The following is a 25,484-nucleotide window of genomic DNA, read 5'->3' as shown; positions in this document are numbered from 1 at the left end:
AAAAAGGAAAAACAGACCTGTATAAAATGTTGAAAATAAAATTTTATCTCCCGAGAGGTTTGAAACAATAACATTTGTAGTTCTTTTCATTTTTTAACGTACGTAGGGTGATGCACAACAATGTTAAATGGCCAAAAACTAAAACAAACCAGAAATTTAGACCAGAACGTACTATGATAACTCTGAAAGGTGAAACATTTGCTGGTTTCAAGATACAGAGACAGTCGATTTTCTATTTTGCAATTGACGTTGCAAGTGTTATACTCTCTTCAGTACTTTGCTGAGACAGTGTAGGAAGTAAATAATTCGCGATTTGCGTAAACACAAATACCGGCTCCTGGAGAACGCTAGAAATAACATTTCCAAGCTTCTAGATTTCAAAATTTTCTGAGGGGGCATTCCCCCAGACCCCCCTAGCGGCTCGCGCTTCCGGCGCTCGCGTGTCCCTCCACTTATTTTACCCTTGCTACGGCACTGCATCAGAAAATGGTTAGAAATCAATAAGACAAATAACAGCAACTACGTGGATTGTTTGAGCAACTTTTCAGAAATGCTTTGACAGATGTTGAGCAATTTTTTTTAGAAACGCCCTTGTGGACAGCCTTACTGGGATAAAAATTGCGGATTTGAGGGTAGCCTATTTGGCCAAGAGGTCAGAGCTTTGTCCACATCCAGGGACCAAAGCCATTGTCCTTAAGAAGTTCATCCAGGACCGTAAGACGGAGTAATCTCAATCCGCTCACAAGAACCAAGCACCATAACAACCCAAAGAAAATCTTTACTTGTCTGGGTTTTTCGACTCTTTTCTTCCACTTTTCTTGGTTTTAGCATGAACCGCGATGCATGGTGCTAAATCGGCATTTTTTTTCCTTTTAGCAGCGAACATCTTCCAGTTTTGTTTGTTTGCTTGTTTGTTTTTGCCTTATTTGCCAGTTAAAGCCAGAGACGTGTTATAAACGTGTTACCCATCTGGACGAGGTTTTGCAAACATTTTGTTTTTCATCTTGACTGTAATGCTTGTCTAGTACAAATACGGGCAAAAGACGAGTCACCCGTCTAGACGAGATGCTTAAACTCTAAATGCGTCCGTCTAGACGCGTTGCGCGTTTTGTACGCGTCTTTATACTGGAGCTAGACGCACTACCAGACGAACTAGAAAATGTTTGCCGAAGCTCGTCCAGACGGGTAATAAGTCTCTAGCATAATAAATATTTAACAATTATTCTTTGAAATCGAGGTGAATAGTGGTAGAATATTCACCGAGCCGCGGAGCGGCGAGGTGAATATTCTGCCGCTATTCACCGAGATTTCAAAGAATAATTGTTTTAGTATATACACACGAAGTGATCTCAACAACAAGCGATCTCAAAGTTTTCAGAAGGAAACCATTTAAAGTCGATTTAATTGACCTCTCAATTCATGCGTGGAAAACGTACATATAAGCGGCACTAACCGACATGCGCGAAACAGTTTACAGAATCTTCAAACATGGCAAATCTAGTTAATCTTCGATAAAATCCTCGTTACAATCTAGCAAAATGGTCCTTTAACACCACTCAAACCTGCAATCTGATCAAAAACCTGCTTGCAAAACATTTTGACCGTTGAATCAAAGCTTTTGAAGTTCACTTGAATTGAAAATTGAAAGAGCAGTTGGCGAAGGATCCACCTGAAAGTTTGGATTATAAGCTTACTGAATGTCTGCAGAACTGTGGTGAAAACTGGATGTTTTCTTGCACAAAGACTTTTTCCTGAATATTTGTGGAGGATCTTGGCTGAATAACACTTGATGTTGCTGCCGATAAATCTGCGGTATTCATTTCTGCCGATGCTGGGCGAAGACCGACTTGACGGTAAGCAATTGGCGTTTTAGTACTCGAGTTGTGTGGACATTGTGCTGCAAATTGCGAAATATGTAGTCTTCTCTTACTTTGAAAACCATCAGACCAAATTTCTTAGCCTTTTTTTGTCTTTTCTGGTTCAGCATCTTCTTGTATTCTTAGTATTTGCGATTCAGAAACGCCGGCGAAACGCGAGTTTACGCCGGCCATTTTGTTTCAGTTTGGATCAAGCATTATTCACTCCGTAGGGAGTGAATAATGCTCATTATTAAATTTTCAGCCACGGATATTGCATTTCTAGCATTCTGATTGGTTCACTCAATCCCGGTTGTCAGCTCGTATACCTTAGTTTGACCTTATTTGGAAAATGATTGCGTTACTTTTGCCAAGCTAAAATTTTTCTACGGGAAGCGACAGTTCCATCGGAAAAAATGGTTGAAAAACAGCAAATTTGGCGAGGTTTATGAACAAGAAATAATTAGCGGTGCCTACCACAACCACAGAAATGCCATAGTAAAATTAACTACGCAAAACAAAAGGATTGATGCGAAAAGTTTAATTAATAATACTTGTAAACACACAACAAGAGCGAGTCAATAAAGTAGAAAAGCAGCAAATAATTTACGAAAGAACGGCAACTGACTGACACAGTTTCATTCAGTGTACGTCATAAAACTAAGTAGGCTCAGCACTTCCGTAAAGTTTGTTACCTTGCAATCTTGGTTTTGTCCTTTTATACTTCAACAAACCTGTTCCACTTTAAGCCGAATTTCGCTTCAAGTTTGTCTTGATGACAGCCGTGGAGCCGTAAAGAAGTACAATGTAAACACTTGCTTCGTTCGACTTGCACAAGACTTGTAGTTTCCAGAAAAGCTTTTGCTTCGGATCTTCTCGTAAATCTTAACTGTTGTCACAATTTCCAGGATATTTAGACGACTTTAGAGGGGACTGTTCGAGGAAAATCTTGGAAAGAAAACTCTCTGGCTCGCTTTCCTCGTATGTTTCATTCAACTCAAGAAGTGAACACCGCGCCAGAAATTTTCGCGCCTCCTCATACTATCACTTCGTTTACATCAAAATGAAATGTCCAGTCGATTTAAACTTGAGAAGAATTTAATAAAACAATTATTCCATTCGCCCTTGTTGGATACGAGTCGTTATAGCCAACTCGGCGCTTCGCGCCTCGTTGGCTATTTACCACCTCGTATCCAACGCGGGCTCATGGAATAATTGTTAATTAGCCCGAGATAGCGAACCAATCAGATTGCTTGAAACACCAAGATCACTGAGTGTGTATTTAACAATTATCCTGTAAAATCGCGCGGAATATCGCCTGATACTTAGCCGACGAGGCCGTAGGCCGAGTTGGCTAAAATCAGACGATATTCCGCAAGATTAAGCAGGATAATTGTTTTATTATTCAACAAATTGTCAACGAAACACATTTTGCAGATAGAAAAACTGTAATTATGCAGCGCTTTACAACATTTCGGACAAATCTTCGCAACCTATATATATCGCAGGATATCTGTTATGTACAGATGACAGATATCGTTAACATTTTGACCATATATGGTCATAAAGAAACGTTGCTCAAACCAATCTGTGAAACATTATATTAAAAGACCGCCTTCTCGCTGATTAAGATAAAACCAGGACACATAAAAAGAGGAACAATAATTTCATGCTCATTGTTTAAAGATCAACGTCGGGACTGTTATTATCGTACCTCTATCAACTGGACATGACAATCATCTGAGAGGTCCGCTTGCAAAAAGAAGCCATTTTTTAAAAAAAGACATAAACCTGCACAAGGCTAAAACTGAAAAATTATTTGATAGTTATAGCGACTTATAACTAATTTATGACAATGTTTGTGGTTAACTTATCTGCGCGTCTACTTTGCCAGTAACTTTTGTCCCTTACGACTGAACTAACGATTTTTTTGCTTCGTTATATTTTTATTTTATTTATTTATTTATTTATTTATTTTTGCACGAAAGTGGGGGGGCTAAAGCCCCCCTAGCCCCTCCCTCTGCGCGGTCCCTGGTTCATTACGTTTATTTAGCGTTGCTAAATTTGGCTTCGTAATAATAATAAACTTCTCTGTTGTGCACAGGTTGAAACGCTTCACAATGTTCGTGTAAGATTTCGCTCTTGCCAGAATTTTCCAATTGATTACAAAATTTTCTCTTTTGTTTTTTAGTTCCCAGACGTCCTTGCTTAGTTCTGTGTCATTTTTTCTTTGTTCGTTTTTGAATGTCGTCTGGTGGTTTCTCCACCTCGATTTAAATTCTGTTGCTGTAAGCCCCACGTACGATTCACATTTATCACTTGTTGTGACGACTGCTTGGTAGACTATTTCTTTAGAGAGACACTCTCCGTTGAGGGGACACTCATCCTTTTTCCTACAGTTGCACCCAGTTCTTGCCGCTTGATCTTGTGGCGGTTTTATTGTGATTGTTCTCAAAATGGCCTTGTTGTGCCCATCAATAATCTGTTGTATGTTCGGCATGCAACTGTAGCTCAATTTCAGAGTGTTTCTGTTGAAGATCTTTCTCAATTTATGCCCTACCGTAAAACACTTATCGATTAGACGGATAAACTGGCGTCCTATGTTGGTTTTAACATTCTTATTGAACGATAGAAGTGACGTCATACCTACAGACAATAGTTTTATGCATTCAGAAGTGACGTTACCAAACACACTAACCAGCAGTTTGATCAGTTTTGCCATGGCGGAGTCGAAATCAAGGTTTGCCACACTATCAGAAGAAGATTTAAACCTCCTTCTTGACGACAAAGATGCAAAAAGCACCAAAAGGGCCACAAAGTCAGCACTGAAAGTTTTTCATCAGTATTTGAAGGAAAAGAAAGCAGATGAACCTCAAACGAAAGATACGCTTGCGAACTTGCTAAAGCTGTTCTATGCAGAAGCTCGAAAAGCAGATGGCACTTCTTATTCAAAGAGCACTTTGAACAGCCTCAGATTTGGATTAAATCGGCATTTCAAAGCTACTCGTGGTTTTGACATCATAAATGATTCAGAGTTTACCGACGCAAACAAAGTGTTTGGCGCGAAGTGTGTGGACCTAAAGTACCCTGGGTTCCAGAGGGTTTTTTTTTTTTTTTTGCGGTGACAAAGAGCGGCGAAGCCGCGATCGTCGAGAGAGTGGTCGTGGCTTCGCCACTCTCTCGACGATTGCGGCTTCGCCGCTCTTTGTCGCCGAAAAAAAAACCCTCTGGCACCCAGGGTAGACCTAAAGCGGCAAGGGCTGGCAAAAGTTGAACACAAGCCACCGATATGCGAAGAAGACCTTAAAAATTGTACGAAAGCACTGCCTTTGGTCTGAATGATCCAGAAAAGCTTCAAAACAAAGTTTGTTTTTAAAGTAATGTTGTACTTTTGTCGCCGAGGAAGGCAAAATCTCCGTCAACTCAAGAAGACTGATTTTTCATTCAACACGGACAGCACTGGAGCACGCTACGTGTGCAAAGCAACCGATGAGTTAACAAAAAACCGCCGGGAAGATGACGAAGGTTTCGATGGAGGTTTGATGTATGAAAAACCGGGTTCAAATTGTCCTGTGGTTTCCTTCGAGCTGTATCTAAGTCACCTAAATCCCTTAAACGAGTTTTTATTTCAGCGCCCGAAGAGAAACGTCTCCACTTCCGAGGATGTTTGGTACGACAACACGGTTATCGGAGAGCGTACACTTGGTGAGAAAATGAAAAACATATCGCGAGAAGCAAAACTTTCCAAGTGTTAAACTAACCATTCAATCAGGGCTACAATAGAAATAACCGGTATGCAATGCATACTAAGGCGAGGACGTTCCAGTACAGCAGGACAGTATGTTAAAAATTCCAGACAAAGAACTAAGAAGAGACCTTTCGGGCTTCGTTTTTTTGTTGCCCTACTTCAGACTGTGACATCACTCTTGAGAATCACTTCTTTCAAATTCGGAAAAATTCTCTTGGTATTCAGATAGTTAAAAACAAGTTCTCTGGGGAGCATCATGTGATTTTAAAATGGGCAATTTACACTGACAAAGCCAAAAATGTCTATTGAGTGAAAATGAGAATCCAAAAGATGTGTGATTTACAGCAAGGAGCCCAAATGTGCGACCACTTTTAATTAATTCACATTCTTTTGTGCAAGGAAAATTGTTAGTACATTAAAAGTGGTCACCCTTTTGGGCTCCTCACTGTAAGTCGAAAGTTGGGACACTGAGACATTTGCTATAAAAGGAGGGAAAATGGGTTTGTCAGGTAAATAAAATTTAAAATACAGTACTTTGTTTCCGGTGGTGTTTTTAGTTGTGCATTCCAAAGAAAGGTTAGTTTCTAACCAATGTTACTGTAATTAATAATAGGCAAATTATAAGCTGCTTTGATCACAAAATTGGCACGATTTAATTCGTACAACTCTAATAAGATGTCTTTTATCACGACTTTTCACAATGGAAGGCAACATATTTTGTAACTTTACTAGACAGCGAGGAAACTTCCACAACTTTGGCAAGAATAAAATGTCTTAAAATAATGTATCTAGATTGCCTCTTGTTTAAATGTGGCTTAAAGTTGTCTGCACTGACTGTACAATCTGTAATGTAAATTTTGTGCAGGTAAGTCCAAAAACTTAATATCATTTAGAGGTAAAACACGTAGTGCAAGAAAGTACAAGTTTCCAGGAAGTAAAGTTAATATAGCATCTTGATTTACTCTTGTTAAAGTTAAATGGGGCTGAAAGTCCAATAAGTCCAACATCTTGATACAGTACATGTGGAGTCTAGGAAGTAGAGTTGATATATAGTGGTTTGCCAGTAATGAATTTGAATTGAAGGATCTTTCAGTAGCAAATCCAGAGATGTTTTACATAGTTTATTTTTTTAACTTAGGTGTTATTGCTACATGGTTTTCGCTGTGTCTTGTTTAAATATATCTGCCATTCATAGTGAGGATTGGGCTCTCTATATATTGCCTAGAGGCAGAATAGAGGCCAATAACCAGTTCCAGTCAAAGCAGTTCCAATGCAAACACATTCATGCTGCTTCTTGACAAAGTGCAGATTAAACATATTGAAGCAATTAGGACAAAACACAGCTGTCAGTGGATTCTTTGAAAACTGTATTTTGGATGTTTTCTGTTGTTTTTTAATTCTGTTCTGTAAACATAATAAAAGAAAGAATCAATTGTTAAAAATTTAATAATTGTTTTACACATATTTGTTTAGACACTAAGACTGATTAACTACAACAATTTATTGCAACATGAGTAGTTACTTAAATTTTTCTTTTTTCTGAAACACATCTTTCTACATGTACACTATGCTTCTTAAATCATTTACTAGTTATTATGGTCTACAAAAATGTATATACTCTTTTTTGGTTGCTATTAAACCACCCAGCTTTAAGGTCACTTTAGTGTGTCTTGAGAACACCAGTTTGGACTCTTGATTTATTTAGATTTGTATAAATGTGATCAATTGATTGTAGTTCTGTTATCAGTGGTAAAGCCTGAAATAAGTTTGTTTGTATCCGTATTTTACAATCACTTGTTTATATTTACTGCTGCTTTGCACACCATTATTAAAATCAATGTTGAAATCTGACCTAGTAGTATACGAAAACGTTCTGTTGACAGAAGGGATCGCGAATGGAGCTCTCTCAATGCTTAGTAATCTATTAATTCCAGCAAATTAAATATAACAACATCTAGCAGATATTTAGCCTTTTAAAATCGTCATTTCGATTCCATAAATACTTTGTCCATTATGTTATTCAATAAAGTACATGTATAAGCAAACTGATATAAATTTTTGATAGCTCACCTCAGCAGTTGTGACAATATATTCTTCTGCACTTCTCCTTTTCAGTTAAAGCTCAGATTACAATGTCGCCAGTAGTTCAGATCACAAATATATCAATTCTGATGTTTAATTAGCCGTGCTTATATTGATTTCAATGCTTTATATCCAGTTCAACTTCAGTCTTGAAAGGCAAAGGTCTGCCGAAACAGCACTCGCCAGCTGACTCCCAGCTCGTAAACCACAATTAAGTTCGGTGTGTCAGGTTTTTGTGTACTATGATATCTTAATATGTTTGTATTAAAGTGAGCGCAAAAAGTATCAGCTTCTAATCTTTCTTCGAGTCAAGGCTTCTGGCTGCGAAAAAGTCTCCACTATAAACCAAGATGGCGGAGGAAAACAAATCTCAAGCCATATTCTTAGTTACCAATCCCCCTCGGTTCGAATCATCACATCGCCCATTGTAAACCCAACCGATTTATCGCTTCATAACATAAGGCTCGAGACTAACGTCCTCGCCTAAAAACAGTCCAAACTGACCATTTTAACGTGGACCATTTTGCTCATTAACGGACTTCTCTTGTTTTAATATTCAGGGAGGATTTTCTCTGCGTATAAAAGACTTGTGACTTCGACTCTTGCACACAATAGACATGGCCTCACACTTTCAAACGCGCACACGATTAACCCTGTCAACTGACGATTTCAGAAACTAAATCAGAACAGTAACACACCATTGCAGCAAAACTTTTTTTTTTTTTTAATTTTACTTATAATATGTATAAATAACTATTAATTCTAACAGCTGTGAAAAATAGTGATCTATACTCTATTATTTTAAATAAGATTTTCTGCCTAAAAATACTACATTTATTTCATTAAATATGACCCAGAAGCATACCAGATGCCTCAATGCACTTTGTGAAAAGTTTGTATGAAAATATATTAGTTTGATTCTCTCAATAGTCATATCGGGGTCTGCTATCCCGAGGTGGCCTCCCCAATATGCCTTGTGGTTTCTTGGAGGTCTCTTCGCCCTATCGTTTTAAGTTATTTTGTATGTTTAATTCTGAAGTGGCAAATAAATGATGATGATGATGAAAAAATGATGATAAAAAATGCTGTGATTAAACGTTGATATATTAAACGTTGATCATATCATTATGCTAGAAGCAGTATTATATTTTTTCTTCAGTTTGTCTGCTCAGGAAAAGATAGCCTGCATACATCTCTTTGAATTTTGCATGTCTGCACTGAACATGAGGTAACAAAAATACTCATTGTTGAAAATGATTGATGGAGTCGAGTCAACAGGTTCTAGTAACTCTAAGATGAGAATAACAAGAAACTTTGTGGATTTACAAGCTAAAGATTTTCAAGACTCAAACATCAAACATTCAAGGACTCTTCAGATAGTTTGGAAGATTAAAGGACTTTCAAAAAGACAGCTTAACTTTAAGGGCTTTTCACGACTATACGAGCCAAGTAGGAGAAGCATTCCTAGTTCTAAGACGGCTGTATGCAGGCTCTTCTTGATCCACCCTCCCCCGCTAACTCTTCCCTGTGCAGAGAAAATTCTCATAATTTTTTAGCCATGGTAGCTGACCACTGATCTTGTGATGATGTTTAATAACTGTAGATAAGTTAATAAAATTCACGGAGCAGATGCAATCCACTAGCTAGAACGACTGGGATTCATCTGTTATTTGTTACTGACATTTTAATATATGTAAATTGATAATAAATAATTTGTAATTTGTAATTAGTCTTTAATCTATCCTTTCCACACTTTTGAAAGCGACTGAGTTACTTGGAGCAAGAAAAGGGCATGAACCACAGATGCTCTGCCATAAGTATAAACGTAACAACTATTTTTGGAGAGACTTGTCAACACTCGACTCTTGAATGTTGAACTAATCTAGTGTAGTCTAACTAATCTAATGTGAACTTATCCCAGGGGGGGGGGAGGGTACTCGGGGTTTTAAGTGACGGGGATGATCGAAGCATTTTTTTTGGGTAGGAAAATTTGGCAAGTATTTTTTTCATTTGAGTAGGGATGTATTTGGGTATCCAAAACGATCTGAAGATTTGTTGTAGTGCCTTGGCTGTGTAGTTCTGAGAATAAAGTACAAACAAACGTGTTTTGCTGTTGATTTTTGAGGGGTCATTTTTTGATCTAGGGATTATTTTGGGTCTTGATTTTTGCCCCCATTCGATCATCCCCGTCACTTAAGATTCCCCCGGGGAACTTATGTAGCATTAATGTGAACTTATCTAGTACACCTAGGCCAACAGTCTTCTCTATAAGTAATTTGTAAACATAGTGCAGAACTTTCCAGAACGTCCACAATCTGACGTCAGCTGGATATTGTCCATTTCTACTGACTGTTTTTCAAAAGACGGATTTACAGAGTGCCTTTGATCTGAGGTGTTAATAGAACCAAATGATATTAATCTACATTCAAAATACTCACTGGATAAAATCAATTCCCAAACACCATAATCTTTAATGTCCCAGTATTACGGGCAACAATTCTTTCAACTTGTCTCACAACATTGTTGCATGGCAAGTTTTAAAATCTTTAAAGGTGTTTGTGCGTGTTACTTCACTTGTCGGGAGACACAACAACTTTGTGCAACCTGTCACCACAACTTGAAATACAGGTAATAATACATGCAACAACACTTTACAACTGGCAATGCGACAATGTTGTGAGACAAGGTAAAAGAAAATGTTGCCCGTATAACTGGGCCTTAACACCTAGCTCCAAAAACATATTAATATGAAATTTGCTTTTCATAACACCCCCAAAACCATACCCAGTCATTACTTATTACAATGTAATTGTGATGAAGTTGGGGAGAAAAAAATTATTATTAGGATGCATAGCATCCTAAGAATGCATCAATGCATCTCATCTAATTCTTCTCATGGGACAATTGGTAACATGTCTGGCTCATCCTCGGTGTAAGGACCTGTGAAAATCGCCAAACAAAGAATGACCTTGCCACTTCTCCATGCTCTGACCACTTGTTGGGTTCGTAGTTGCAGGCTAAGATGACCGAAACAACAAAGAACCTCGAAACAATAAAGAGAAGGAGAAAACAGCTCCAAAACTAAAATCATTTTTACAGGTTCTTACACCAGGGTAAACCCACATGTCTGGAATACCAAAATTCCTTTTTCCCTCCTTGTTGGGTGTTCCCTGAGACCTGACACAATGAACAACTGGTCCAGCAGTGTGAAATCATTGTGTAGTTGCCAACTTGATTTGTTTGAAGTTCACAGACCTGACGATATGATTATACTTTTACTGGTGCTGCACAGCTTGACATCAGGAGTGTGTGAAGTGCTGCTTCTCCATAGCTCACAGGAACTGATGAAGTCATTCAGATATGATCAAACCTTTACGGGCGCTGATATTCTTCTGTTTAATCCCTTAGGAAGCATGCAGCTGAAGAGAACAGACAGCAAGCACACAATAGAAAACAGGAGGAAAGCAAAGTGTGCATCCAGAGGGAATCCATGTACGAAGCCCTTGCTTATGGACCAGGCAAACACACTTCCAGCAAATATTGGTGCTACAGCCCTTGAAAAGAAAGTACAGTACGAAAATGTTTGTTACTCTCGAACAAAATGATGAGAAAACACCATGTGTGACATTTGAAACCGTCCCGTTAATGATGTAAATTTACATAATTTACACCATACATGTGTAAATTATGTTAATTCTGGCCAAAGTCCCATGTTCCTGTCACGCGAAGCCAGTTGCCATTTGAACATTGAAATATTCAATTCAAAAACGGAATATTGAAGTTAAGAATGAAATTTAATTTCCATTAATGAATTCATTAATTAATGATCATTAATGGAGCCTTGGTAGGAACGCTTGAGCTGTTTTGATGTGAATAAAAGGTCCCTCAAAGCCCCTTACAAAGTTGTATAAGCCTAGGGCTTTAATACATATAACTGGCATTTCAATATAATTTGCGAAAATTGTTTTTTGTTTACCTGGATGCTGAAGATGCTGTCATTGCCAGACCATTCACAGTGCCTAAAAGATCACTGGGCACTGAGTTGTTAACAAGGATTGCCGTTGAGCTAAAAGAACAACCTACAAATAACTTCAAGGGGAGAAGAATGCCAATCAGAAGTGGCCAGAGAACTGTAGATCTAAAAAAAAAAGAATGATCAGATTAGTTAGGAGATTAGTAATGCCCTGCCATAGATGTTGAATAGCAGGGAAACAAAGTATAATTGTATTTTCAGGGAAAAAGTAAGGCACAATGTTGGCATTGCCAGGGTACAGTTTGGACCCCTTATCCTCTCCCATTAAAGGGGCTACCTCACAGGGATTTCACAGATTTTTGGACTAAACTGTGACCTTCCACGGGAAAACGTACACTAACGCTTTTTCGTTTAACGACTTAAATTGTTTGTTAGTCGTTAGATTACCATTAGAATTAACGACTTAGAAAATCGTTAGAATCGTTAGAATGGTTGTTAGAAAAATTTTCCATGTCATTTGAAGCGTTAGAAAAATCGTTAAAAAAGTTCAGGCAGGTTGTTAGATGCGTCAAAAAAAAGTCGTTCATATCGTTAGGAAAAATCATCAGAATCTCCGTTAAAGTCGTTTAAAACGTTAGAAAATCAGTTACAATTACCTTCCAAGTAGTTTTGAACGCAAAAGAATGTATCCTCTACTGTTTTGAAATTAGTTGTAGGCCATTAAGCCATAAAAAACATTATCTTTGGGAAGATATAACCTGAATTTGCTGATACAAATCAAACTTTAGCTATAAATATTAATTATGTTTTTAAAGACACGTAGAAACAACCTAAAAAGTTAAGCCTTAATTTTTCAAGTTGCAATCCATTTCCATCCTATACATGTAGTTAGCCAACTGTAGCCAAAGATGATTGTTAAAAGCATCTAAAAGCATCTAAGTGCATTTATCGATCAACAAAATAACACTATCGGATACTTGAGAAATAGCTGACTTCAATTTGTCTAACCAGAATGGTAGATGACAACATTTTTAAACAACAGATTCATTTGGATTAACAGACGATGGCTACCTTGATTTTAGTGTTAACCCGTATGATATATTCTGGAAGCTATCACGGTGCGCATGCACATAATTGTGGCAGGGAAGGGGCAGGGTATTACATAGCTTTTACAGCAGTTCATTTTTCATATCTCACCTGTCATAAAACGTGCTTATTCCAGACAGCGACATAATCATTATTCCTACGACAGCATTCCCCAACTGAAAGACCTGTAAGCAATGGCAGCAACATTAGAATTTACCTGCACTCTAAACAAGGCATCACATTAAGATATCGAAAGTGCTGAATATTATAAATTAGTCAACCAAATTTAAGAAATTTTGAATTAAACAATGCTAGGTACATAATTAAAATCAGCATATCTTAATAAAAAAGTCTCACCCTAATTGCTCCAAGTCTTCTTTCAAACTGAAAGAAAAACATTAAACCAAACGATTTTAAGCCACTACTTGAATACCAGTTTAGAACATAATACATATTTTTATCTTTCTGAGAAGATCAATTCATTCAACCTGGATCTCAATCTTTTGCATATGTGTTTCTTTTTCTGCTAAGAATATTCTGTCAGAACAAAACCAAATTGTATCATAATATTTCTGACGATGGGATATTTAAATTTCATGAGATTTTGAAATGATTTTTGAAATGTGGGAAGAGTAGCAATAGTGCTAGGTTTTCTTAGTAATAGTGCTTTCTTCTAGTAGTTAATATTATTATAATTAGGTCAGTTCATTACACAACAACTATAATAATTATATTTCCATGTTAATTTTTTTCAGTCGTTTTGTTTTGTGAAGTGTAGTTTTAAAGTGGTACTATGATCAAAATTTTACCTTCCCTTTTCTCTTCGGTTCTTAAAAGTACTTACATTAAATAGTAACCTTGCCAAATTTTAAGTTCAAATTCGAATTGGAAGACCACTTATTTCACGCGTAAACTTCGGCTTTGGCTTGCCACCATTACTAGATTCAAAAATGTCCGAGGACCATAGTAGCACTTTAAGAATATTTGTTGTTGTCAAAGTGATACAGCCTTCGTAGTGACCACACTAAGTTCTTGTGAGTTTCATTGTTTTTCTCTTTTATTTCTTGTTTCATTTTTTTATTTTTTTTTCCTCATGTTTTATACTAATATTCACTAAACGTTCAGTCGATTACCAGTATCGTTCCAGCTGAAATGATCAATAAATATAAGAGGGCAACTGAATTCAAATGGATTTTACTACAGAAGTACATTTGTACATAGGAGAAAACTTCTTGTTAAAAACGTACCTTTGGGTATGCCCACATCTGAAGAAATAGGAGAGGTGCAGCTACACACAGTAATGCAGTACCTATTTGGTCTGTAGAGAATCCAAGCCCACCTATCACGAGAGTAAATGGCAGGTTATTAAAACAAATACATGTATAATAACAGTATATATAATATTATTTGTCTAATACTAAGTTAAGCATAGTACATGTGAAATAAATAAATAAACAAACAAATAAATAAATAAATGTTAAATATATCGATGGGCTGATGGAACCCTTGCCTGTGACATGTCTTCTCGCCATACCTTCTTGGTAAAGAAATGACGTGGTTCTGATCTTTATCAGCTTGGGTACAAAGACAGAGAAACAGAGGTTTTATTCCTAACATGAAATGTTTGGTCACTGGACAGGTATTTTTCCCAATATTTTGAGTTCAGTTTCACTTAGTGAAATCTCTTTTTGATAGTTTGTTGATCAGCTAATGTGCAAATAATTAATTATGAGAACTTATACTCATTTCTAAATCTCTAAGGTTGACACTTCTTGCTAGGACAAGTAGTATAATTCACTCAAGTGTTACCAAAGTTTATCCAACTTTGACTTAAGAACAAAAAGCTCACCATGTTTAGATTGAGTGGCAGCCCACAGTGAAAACAGCTCATCAAAACCAATGACAATAAATGAAAACACACAGTACACAGCGATGGCTAGGATTACTGAGCGAGTTCTGCAATTTTAACAACATGAAAATCACAATACTAAACACATGGATTTTGTTGTTACATTGTTTGTTAAAAGATGTCTTAATTTTGGTGGCTCAAAACTAAAACCATATAGGGTATATTAACAAGTTTACAAAAAAGCAAAAATAATATCGAGCTGGCCAATGTAGTCAGCCGTCTCCCCCTTCTGGGTACATGACATGATCTGAGATCAGCTCGCGCACAAGACAGCTCAGCATACAGTGCTGTTGTGTTTATCGATAACGCATGAAGAAAAGCAACACTGGAATCAAATGAAGCCACCTGCAGAGTAATATTTTATTATTAATTTATTCAATTCCTCAACTGTTGTGGTCCCCCTGTGTTTTAGTAATAAGTCCTGCTAAAAATGCAATCATAAGATTTTGTTGCTCAAAACTGCTTGGTTAAAAGATGCACCCCAATCTCTGCAGCCTTAACTTCCTACACAAAAACAGTACCGGTATATACAATCTTAAACAAAATACTGACATTGTCTACCTCAAACAGATCAAAGTTGCAATTTTGCTCTTTCTGAAACATCGACAGCATCCATATCTTGTGCACTGCCAGCTTGTGCAGCCACAGCCGTTTCTGCCATCTTCTGGTGTCTTGTCATCAGCATCAATGACAAATATCTCTAAATCTTCTTTTTCTTGGGATACAGAATTTTCTGAACAACTTTTCTCAGCATCTTCCAGTAATCTCTCCTTATTGGAATCATCTTGATTCTCTGAGGAACTTGGTGTGCTTTGTAACGCTAATTCACCAGTTTCACTCGCAGCTGTTTCATTTTTACTGTACAAAAACAATTAGCAATTGAAAGAAATTTAATTGAAAGATATAAAATAGCTCTTATTAATAACTGAGTGTCTACCCCATGTGCTGGTGCCTTGTGTCTACCCCATGCGCAAGGCAGCTTGTGAGTTCCTAGGATCTCCAGGGCTATGACGGCGGGAGTTATATAACTCCAGGCAGGTTCAACCATGCCATAAAGGTCTGATAGTGAGGGGCCAGACGGACAACGGCCCTCCAGGTAGGGGGGTTCGCATAGGGCCAACAACCCTATCAGCAAAAAAAAACTGTTACGGAAACAGCGACAAAGAAATTTTCAGCAAATGGTTGTGACGGTCTTCCATAGTCAATGACTTGTATGACTGCTAGCGGTAAAAACCGAAAGGAAAACCCTAAACTACACCTGGGAAGACATCAAGAAGAAAGCCCGTGGCAGGCATGTGTGGAGGAATTTTGTCGCTGCCCTTAGTGCCGATGGCGTATTGTGCAGTAAGTAAGTAAGTAATAACTGAGTGTGAGGGGTTTACTAGGAGATAAATACATCACCCAAGGTCTTCAGGCATGGACTGAGTGAACAAGAAAGATCAAGATTGATATTTCCCCAGTACAGTTCTGAGATAGCTACAAGCTATATATAGCTAGTGAGAGTTTAAAAATGTTTTATATATGGCTCTCTTTTGTTGCCAGTCAGCCATGAATTAAATTTACTGCTTATGCCCACATTATATGAAAATCCAGCCCCAACTATTAGCCTATCCAGCATGCATTATACCTTAACAATTAAAGCTCGAGGTACACAATACTTTCCACTAAAGACTCCCTGCCAATCAATAGAATGACCTGCACTTGGCAAAGTTTAATATAACTTACCATAATTCTCTGTAGGTGCGTCTCATAGAGGAAATTGGGCATTGAAAGTGTAGGTTTTTATGTAAACAGTTATTAAACATGGATGTGAAAAACAACAGGTATCATTTTCAAACACATTACCTTTTAACAAGTGTTTCTGGTAAGTGGAAGTAGGCCAACACAAGGGAAATAAGTAGTATCAGGCAATTAAACAGACATGGAAGGAAAAATGCAAATTTGTCGAAAAAAGAACCTACAAAAACAAAGGTGTTAATTAGTATTACAGCTCAGCATAAATATAAATAACATAAAAGCAACTGATCTCAGTTTGCCCTCCCAGTATATTTAGCCAAAGTTATTTTTTTGTGCATGGACATTTTTTTCGGAGGTGGGGGAGGGGGAGGGGTATTCTCTATCATGGACTTTGTGGGAAGTCTTGACCCAAAGGGAAACCTCTTCCAGGTTGGAGGTGTATAAAATGACAAAGATTTCATGAGTTGAAGTCCTTCAAGATTTTCAAATCACAGCCATGCATATTTGACAAGTCACATGCATGACAAGAACAGAAAAAACCCTAAAACTCAAAGGATTATAAAATAATTCAGAAACTATAATCAATGCCAATACATTAAGATCGCCAGTATGCTTTATGTGCCATGATTGTATTTACAGTCTTTCTTCAGTAGCATTTCTTTTTAAGTGTGTAGGAAGAAACCTATGTTATCCCTGATTCCTACAAAACATCAATAAGAGCTCTACCTCCGTTATCTTCTTAGATTTAGAGATTTTTAATTTTACCATGCAGTTTGGGACTTGGCACTAGTTAGGCAAGTGCAATGATAATTTTTTCAAATCACAAATTCCCCCAAAAAGTCTTTGCTATTCAGCATTACAAAATGTTGCAAAGTCGATTGCCACAAGATAGAGTCTATAGCATTTCCTTGGTAACTGCTCTAGGACTATAGTTAAGGTCTCCCTTTAAATTCATTCAAATAAGAATACCGGTAAGTTATACGAACCTTCTGTAAACACATTGGAATATTTCTGTGCAGGTTCAGCAAGATAACCTGCAATTGATCATTTATTTAATGTTATTAGTAATAGTTGTGTACCATTTGTACTAACATCACTTGCCCTTGAGCTTCTTGTTCTGCTTTAATTTGGTGAGTGAATAAATTGCAAATAACTTAGGTGCCAACCATTTTACTTCTGCTTAAATTTTTTAACAGTCTGCTGAAATTAAAAGTTTAATTTCACAACCCAGGGAACACCTTGCCAAAAAATGTTTGTACAGCCTACTGTACATGCATGAATTTTTTGAGGAAATAGTCTTGTGCAGGAATTTTTTTTGTTTCACATGTGTGCTTGCAGGAAATTTTTTTTTCAAAATCACCCCCCCCCCCCCCCCCCCCTCAGAAGTTAAATGGTTGGCCCCTAAACTTTTTTAATCAAGATACTTAACACACATGCAGAACTTTCTTTTTGGCACTTTTGCAGCTGGAGAATTGATCATCAACACACACTGTGACCAGTATAATTAGAAGAGCATGAACTGGAAATATTCATTTAAATTTCAAGTTGGCATGTAAACTTACCCCCAATAGCTGGTCCTATTATGAGTCCCATATTCCAAGCTGTCAGTAGCACTGACATTGCTAGGGCCTTACAAAACAAATTAGACAAAATGTGAAAACCAATTTTAATTAATGATTTATTTTTTGAGGACTTCTTATTGTTTGTTCTGTCTGGATACTTATTACTCCATCTTGTTACTGATTGGTCTGTCTTGATAGTGATTAGGGATGGACCATTTAATTTTCGAGGGGAGGGGGTGGGCTGGGCTATTTTTCTGCGCAGGTGGGGCTTGCTTGATTTTTTCTCTGTGCTTACTTGTGTACGTTTTTTTTTTCTCGTACTTTTCTTGTGCAAGAATTTTTTTCGTAATACTGTAGCCCACCCCCACCCCCCTGAAAATTAAATGGTCTGTCCACTATGTCTTGTCAGTGATTGTTCTGTCTTGACATCGTTTAGGTTTGCATCTTGCGTAACTAATTTGTTGGGTTTTTATTAAATTTGTTGTTGAACTAATGGTTGCATTCTTCAATGCTATTGGTTCATTATTTTGGGGAAAAAGTCACCATCCTTTGGAATGTTCTTAATAACGTTTTGATTGGTCAACTTTCTTCCAACTGGCCTGGTTTGAGTAGTCGCACTGTTAAGCTCTACAAAAACTGTTATGCCAGGCAGTGAAATCAAGTGTCTTAAAATGGCTGCAAGTTGCTTGAGAGTGATATATTTACATGTATACTAGCTAGTCTAACAAGGATATTCATTAGGGCTATTAGTACACACCTGATTAGTATCATCACTGACTTCTGATGCAATTGCTTTACATGTTCCTACAACCCCTAAAACCAAACAAGAAAAAGTATACAAAGTTGAGAATGTGCCCCCAAAGCTATAATTCAATCCTATTTACCTTTTGCTCTTCATTAAGAAAGCAGTTCATAATAAATGTTGTTCTAAAAATTAACAAATATGGTCTCCACAGATATATTTTTTTGTTGTCTTAAACTTTTCCACGTCTCTGGAAATTTTGAGTTTAGCTTCAAACTATTTCAGAATTTGTCAATGACTTTCCTAGGAGAGGGTGTGGTTATTTCCAAAAACCACAATAATACAACAGTTTGACAGTGATCAAGATGCCTAAAAACAATTATTAAAAATAATTATTCCATGCGCATCATATGAGATTGTAGATAGCCAACAAGGTGCATAGCATCAAGTTGGCTACAACTACTTCATATCCAACAGGCGCAACTCGCTAACTTTAAAAAAGTACATGTATATTAATCATGAAAATCTGATTGATTTCCTCAAATGGTGAAAACTGGTCTGGACCTGTCTGTCAACGGCCACCTCAACTCTGCCGCAGAGTGGCCGTTGTAGAAAGGTTTAACTGTATTTAAATCAGGATGAAGTTTTTTCCCGGTACCCCCGGCCCTATCCCACTAGGGCTTTGGCAATAAAGTAAAGTAAGAAGTTCATTTCAATGCCAGTTGAGTATAGAGTTAAAGCCTTCAGTTAATGATAAGCACATACCATTAGAAATTCCAACAAAAAATCTGGTAGCAATGGCCATGTTTAGTGAGACAGACAATCCAAAGCTACCCATGCCAACAAAACTAAATGCAAGGCAGGCTAAAATGACTGGTTTTCGACCAACTTTATCAGTAAGCCATCCCCAGAAATAGCTGAAATACAGACAGAAAAAAAAAAATAGATGTCAATGTATATGTTCCCTTTATTTTTTCTTTTTTTTATTTTCTATTGTCTTATATTTATATAAACTGAAAAAAGGGAAAAAAATAACCGAAAATTTTTAAACAAACATAAAATTAAACCACAACATATACTAATCAGAGTTCCCACTAGTTTTGAGAATATGTTGTACTCAGCATCTCCTGTTTCAGAAAATTTGGTTTACATACTCTGAGCCTCTCTATGGGTATATTTCCAAAGAAATCGAAGACGCGAAGATCACCGCAGATCGAAAAAAGAAGATCTCAAGATTGAAGCGAAGATCTGAAATTGACCAAAATTTGCGCGATCAAATTGAACACTCAGATATTAAACTGTCAAAACTCGTAAACACTACAGAAAATAGCTGTAATTTCTGAATTTTGGCATTTGACCACATTTCACTGCGATTTCGACAACAGTAGCCAAAAACACATGAAGCCATTTACAAAGCTGAAAACGACAACAATACCCCACTTTAAATGTCGTAGATGGTAGTTTGTGAAATATCTATCAACTGCGAATATATTACATGTACACTGAATAAAGGCTTAAACCGTTTCAATCAGTAAAACGAAGATCTGCTTAAAAAAACCCGAGGATTTGCAAAAACATTGCACAGAAAACGAAGACTGTGAGTACCCATAGAGAGGCTCTACTCTCCAAATAGAAATATCATTAAATGTGTCTTCAGTCCATGTCCTTTCAAAGTTAGGGTGGGTGCATTTTTGGCTGGGGTGAGGCCCAGGGGGGTACTCCGGGATCAAAGTGACGGGGATGATCGAATGGAGGCAAAACTCAGGACCCAAAAAATCCCTAAGTCTTCCGACATTACCCAAAAAAATCCCTGGACCAAAAGAAACGCCCAAAAAAATCCCTAGTCAAATTACCCCTAAATTGCCAAGGCCGCGCTAAGGCACTTTAGTTTGATTTTAATACCCAAAAAAAATCCCCTATTTCAATCAAGTCACCCAAAAAAGTACCTGCCAATTCTCCTACCCAAAAAATCCCGGAATCGAAAATTTCGACCCCAAAAAAATCCTTCGCACATCCCCGTCACTTGGACCCCGGAGTACCCCCCTGGGGGGGAGGTAGAGATAATTTAGTTCTCTCGACAGTCTGTCAGTATAATTTTCTCTCAGAACAGGTTTTTCTGTTCATGGCATACATCCAGCAACAAAGTTGCACTGTAAATCCACAAATTATGCATGTGGCCAGCGAATTATCTTCTTGTGAAAAGCAGTTTCAATATATAAATGCCATTTGAAGAGTTAGTTGAGAAAAATAAAAAGGTAAAGATGCATTTTGGCTGAGCTGTATTTATTTTTAAATGACATGAAGTAAGAGTCAGATTATCAAATTATCAAAAGTGTGTGTTTTTCTAAGTTAAGTGAAAGAGTGGCAAAACACAAATGAATAAGATTTTACAAATTACTAATTAAACAACAGGTAAATTAACTAAACAACTGCCACACTGACATTTGTGAAATTTATCAAGTGTGCATGACCACTAAATTAAAGCAAATAGTTCATTTACCATCCTACAGCACGTCCAACAAACATTGAGGAAGCAACAAGACCTGCATAGTATCCTAGAGAATAAAATGGCATGTATGATTAGTATTCTAATAAATGAAATCTTGTTTGGTTGAGAAGCTCAAAATGGCTCATTCTTCTTTTGCTTGATTATGGACCTTCAAATATGCATCTTGGTCCATAAACCTATAAAAAATATCTAAGCTTGAACTTCGATGAAATTCTCCCATTGATTTACAAGCATACACAGGGCAAATTGGAAGGAGAATCCAGCACTTTATCTATCAGAAGTCACTTGGGGCTTCATTCCAGGCACCCCGTTATCTGGTCAATAACCCATAAAAATGAGAAATACAATTCTGACCTGTGTCTTCATCTGATATCCCAAAACTCTGAAAAAGAAAATGAAAGCACAATGCAATTATTAAAAATTTTAATTAAGCATTGAAAAAAATTAGAGTTGAGTCAGACACATTTAAAACAGACTTTAAAATGGTTGCCAATGACTTAACATAAGGCTATAAGCAGTCCCTCTTTTTTTATGCATCAAGTGTGAAGCTAAAAAATGCAAATGGGGAAATGGCCATGGAAAGTCTGTGAGCAAGATGTGTGAAAAAAGGGACTAACAACAAAGCCAGAGAGTTTGAAATTATTATGTGTTGCTCTTGCAACACAAAAATATGACTGGCTATGCTCAGACCATTAAAAACAGGTTGTTGACATGTTCTAAGCACTCAAGTGATCAAGCTGGTGCTCAGAGACTTATTTTACGGCAGTGACATTAACAATTCAAATCTAATTTTTTTATGTATGGATCTTACCTTTACCATAGCTGGTAAGAATGGAAACAATATTGTGATAGAAACCGCACTGCAAAACTGAAAAAAACAAAGATTAAGTGTTAATATAAGCTGAGCTCCTATTAATTTTTTTTTTATATACTTTGGGTAGAGAGGCCATGAGAGTAAAGTGCCTTGTCCACACAATGACCCCAGCAGAATCCTAAACCAAGGGTGCTTACCATTTGTAAGAAAAATCCGGTTGGTGCGACCGTTGCATAATGGTAAGCAATTTTCCGAATATGCCGACCAACCGGATGAGATTTCGCTTACCATTATTCTACCAGGCGTTCCATCCCGCTCACTCGATCAAGAGCCAAATTCAGTGTTGTTTTCGGTCAATATAGCTGAATATTTTGAGGTAGAAAACAAACTTTTCGACGAATAAGATGGGCTGATGCTGTTTACTGCCGTCAGCTGTTCCATGAGACGCAATTTAAACAGAATACAAAGTTATTTTGAGGTAACTGTTCCCACCTACGCACCGAGTGAATTTCGCAGTTGAGTGAAAATTGGCACGGCCGAGCTAGATCCTGTCCCGAGAAAAAATATGAACACATGAACAATTCCAAGTGGAATACCAGAGGCAGTCAGCTTTTATCTCCTGTTAAAAAAAGTGCTGACATTTCTATGGTTGAGGTGACTGAACATACACGTTCTAAATTGGTCACAGTAAAGACGCCATATTGTATAAAACACGACTAAAACCGCGCGTAAGTGCTAAAAAGGGCCTGGAAACGGAAGATTTGTTCAAATGGTAAGGAAATTTCCGATGTTCCGTTCCGAACGGAAAAAGTGGAGTACCTCTAGAAGTAGTCCACAATTTCCGAATGGAATTTCCGGAAAATTACCTTACCATTTGACTTTAAACCGAGATTTCCGGATTTTTTGGCTAAATGGTAAGCACCCCAGGACTCTTCAATCAGGAGTCCAGTGCATGAACACAAATGTCCTGGTAAGGTTCAAATCCACTGACAAGCAACATGGCCCAAAAAGTAGTGCACATGAAATGAAATTGCAACAAACAATAACCTTTCTGGCCAAATTCTGACAAGTGACAAAAGGGCCTAGAATGGCCAATGAAACAGCAACACCAAGCATTTTGAAATTCAGACAAGCAACTCTGGGACCCCCCCTGTCAGGGCTTCTGGCTACCCCCTCTAGCTAGGTAATACAGTGTACTCTCTCTAAAACAGACACCATCAGGACTGGCTTCAACTGTCCGTTTTAGAGAAGTGTCCGTCTTACAGGGAGCTTAGTTACAGTAAAATGACTGAAAAAAGGCAGGGGCGGGAGCAACACCAGGTGTCCGTCTTATAGAGGTGTCCGTTAAGAGAGAGTTGACTGTCAAGTGCCCTGCCCCTAAGGTGTAGGGAAATACCCCTTTCTAGCATCAGTGACCGGGAAATGGTTGCAATGGGAATATAAAAGGATTTTAAAATATTTAGTAAACTTTTGAACATTAAACATGTGACCAAAGATTGGCCTTGCTGGATTTTACTTCACGGAAATGTTACAATTTAAGAAATAAAAAGCGAAATCTCTGCGATTACCTTCGGCGATGGGAGAACTCGACGAGATTTGACGCACATGCCGGGGCATTTTAACTGTAGTGCATCGCAAGCAGTGCAGCCCTCTCGAAGCTATACGCGTGTTCCGCCGTTCCACCGTGAGAAAAACCTTCTTCTATACTCTAGAGCTCATTTGCCGCTCAGCACACAATTTTTTTTTCAAGAACGAACTTGTGCGTGCATGCATACTTGTGACAAACTCTGCAGAATGGCCGAATGGGGTTTAATTTTTTTTGGTTTTACATAACCACAAGGCACAACATGTCGCCCTCAGTTAAAACTAAAGACTGACATAAATTATTAAAACTTAAACAATTCAAACGCCCTTGGAAACAAAAGCTACGAGAACTAAAGTCGTAACCACACTGGAACCAATTACATAATATGCGATATTGCAGGCCAGCTGTCAGATCGAAGTCAGGGAAATTATCAGAATTGTACAATAGCAGAACATCTGTAAAGAAGTGCAGATGGCAGAATTTCTCACACACTAATCCGAGTCAGTTAATTCTCTCCAAAATAGACAATTTGCTACCGCAGGCATTGTATTGTTGAGAGAGTTTATAAACAACGTACTAAAGATCGTGGTGCCGCGATGGCCTTTTTGTGAGCCCTTAGCGTATTGTAAAAGAAAACAATAAAATTGAACCTACCAGGGCGAAAAATACGACAAATAAGAGCTTCCAATTCAAAGGACTTGTCCCAGGTGGATAAAATATAGCACGTAGGCGAGATTTTAAGGAATCCATCCCGACTTGTGACTTTCTCAAACCACTGGAACCAAGCTCATAGAAAGTCGGAAACAGGTCGGAAATTTCATGACAACGTTACGTCAGCAAAATTCGACCTTGTTCACGTGACCCCCAAATGATCCCATCCACGAACGGGATAAACAACTTACCATCACACCCCGCCTCACACCCCCAAATCTTCAAGAGAAAGTAACGGGACTCTTGGAATGATTAAATAAAATAATAAAATGAATGCGTGATATTTTTTATGCTCCATGTAACTTCAAACCGATCTGATGCAATTTCTGCAGGCCGGAGCCACATGTATAAATAAGGACAATACGCACCGATGGTTTAATAAAATAGGAAAATGTAGCCCGCAAATGACTTAGCTGTTTATGTTTTTGTTTATTCGAAACACCGTAGAATTATTAAATAAAATTGGATCAGAAAATGGTTAGAAATCTTACTTTTACAATATAGCATTGAACTAAAGACCAAATAAGACGAAAAACAGAATAAATCAACTTTTCACTGCAAAAAAACAACAAGAACATTTTCACAAATTTTGAGCAATTTTTTGCGAAATGCCGAACAATATGAGGGCTAGCCTGTTCCAGGCTCTCGGAAGTTATGGGAGAGCGAGGAAAAAATGAGGCGAGACGAAGGCGCCTTCGTCCCCCCTCCCCTCGTTTTTTTCTCGCTCGCCCGCGTTTTTCGCTTTCCCCTTCAACTACCGAGAGCCTGGAACAGGCTATATGAGGGCAGCCTTACTGGGCTACAAATTGAGGATTTGAGGACAGGTAGTCCATAGATTGGTAAGAGTTTGTCCACATATTCAGGGACCAAAGCCACTGTCCTTGCGAAGTCCATCTCCGTATAAAGGCGGACTGATAATGTCAAGCAATATCTACAAGTAAACAATTATACTCAATCAATCTTATAAGAAACCATTATGCCTTGTTCACATTTTTAAAAACAAGCTATAAGGATAGCAACATGTTATTACAATCCAAATATGTTAAATATCGCAAATCGGATTACGACTGTATCAGTAAGAAAGAATCGCACATATCAGGATATGACAACACCGTTTAAAGCGTCGTTTTGCTCACTCAATGCAAGAGGTTTAAACCAAACAAGAAAAAG

The 25,484-nt window shown here is 37.7% G+C and overlaps 1 protein-coding gene and 1 pseudogene across 2 annotated transcripts in view; one reads left to right on the top strand and one right to left on the bottom strand.

The window, feature by feature from the left end:
* LOC144647144 (uncharacterized) overlaps positions 1 to 24,398 on the bottom strand; it is a 46,373-nt gene extending 21,975 nt beyond the window's left edge. The window contains exons 1-16 of one of the 2 annotated variants that reach the window (XR_013569539.1): positions 24,258 to 24,398; positions 22,016 to 22,072; positions 21,559 to 21,586; positions 21,196 to 21,250; positions 19,461 to 19,612; positions 18,711 to 18,766; positions 17,954 to 18,020; positions 17,378 to 17,425; positions 16,500 to 16,611; positions 15,225 to 15,512; positions 14,595 to 14,704; positions 13,993 to 14,084; positions 13,103 to 13,129; positions 12,857 to 12,930; positions 11,663 to 11,824; positions 9,039 to 11,240 (exon numbers count right to left, since the gene is read on the bottom strand). Coding sequence is in view for 1 of the 2 variants with exons in the window: in XM_078506898.1 (XP_078363024.1) it covers positions 11,051 to 11,240; positions 11,663 to 11,824; positions 12,857 to 12,930; positions 13,103 to 13,129; positions 13,993 to 14,084; positions 14,595 to 14,704; positions 15,225 to 15,512; positions 16,500 to 16,611; positions 17,378 to 17,425; positions 17,954 to 18,020; positions 18,711 to 18,766; positions 19,461 to 19,612; positions 21,196 to 21,250; positions 21,559 to 21,586; positions 22,016 to 22,072; positions 24,258 to 24,353 (1,614 nt within the window). In the remaining variant the exon portion in view is untranslated. Of the gene's footprint in view, positions 1 to 8,386; positions 11,241 to 11,662; positions 11,825 to 12,856; positions 12,931 to 13,102; positions 13,130 to 13,992; positions 14,085 to 14,594; positions 14,705 to 15,224; positions 15,513 to 16,499; positions 16,612 to 17,377; positions 17,426 to 17,953; positions 18,021 to 18,710; positions 18,767 to 19,460; positions 19,613 to 21,195; positions 21,251 to 21,558; positions 21,587 to 22,015; positions 22,073 to 24,257 lie in introns of those variants that run through there. The other variant, XM_078506898.1, reaches the window with a different exon arrangement.
* On the top strand, positions 4,497 to 5,774 carry LOC144647562 (uncharacterized protein KIAA1958 homolog; annotated as a pseudogene).
* Positions 24,399 to 25,484: the final 1,086 nt, after the last annotated feature.

The sequence above is a fragment of the Oculina patagonica genome, chromosome 3, assembly GCF_052425735.1.
Source record: "Oculina patagonica isolate OP01 chromosome 3, crgOcupat, whole genome shotgun sequence".
NCBI classification, from domain to species: Eukaryota; Metazoa; Cnidaria; class Anthozoa; order Scleractinia; family Oculinidae; genus Oculina; species Oculina patagonica.
This window is presented reverse-complemented; position numbering and strand designations above follow the sequence as displayed.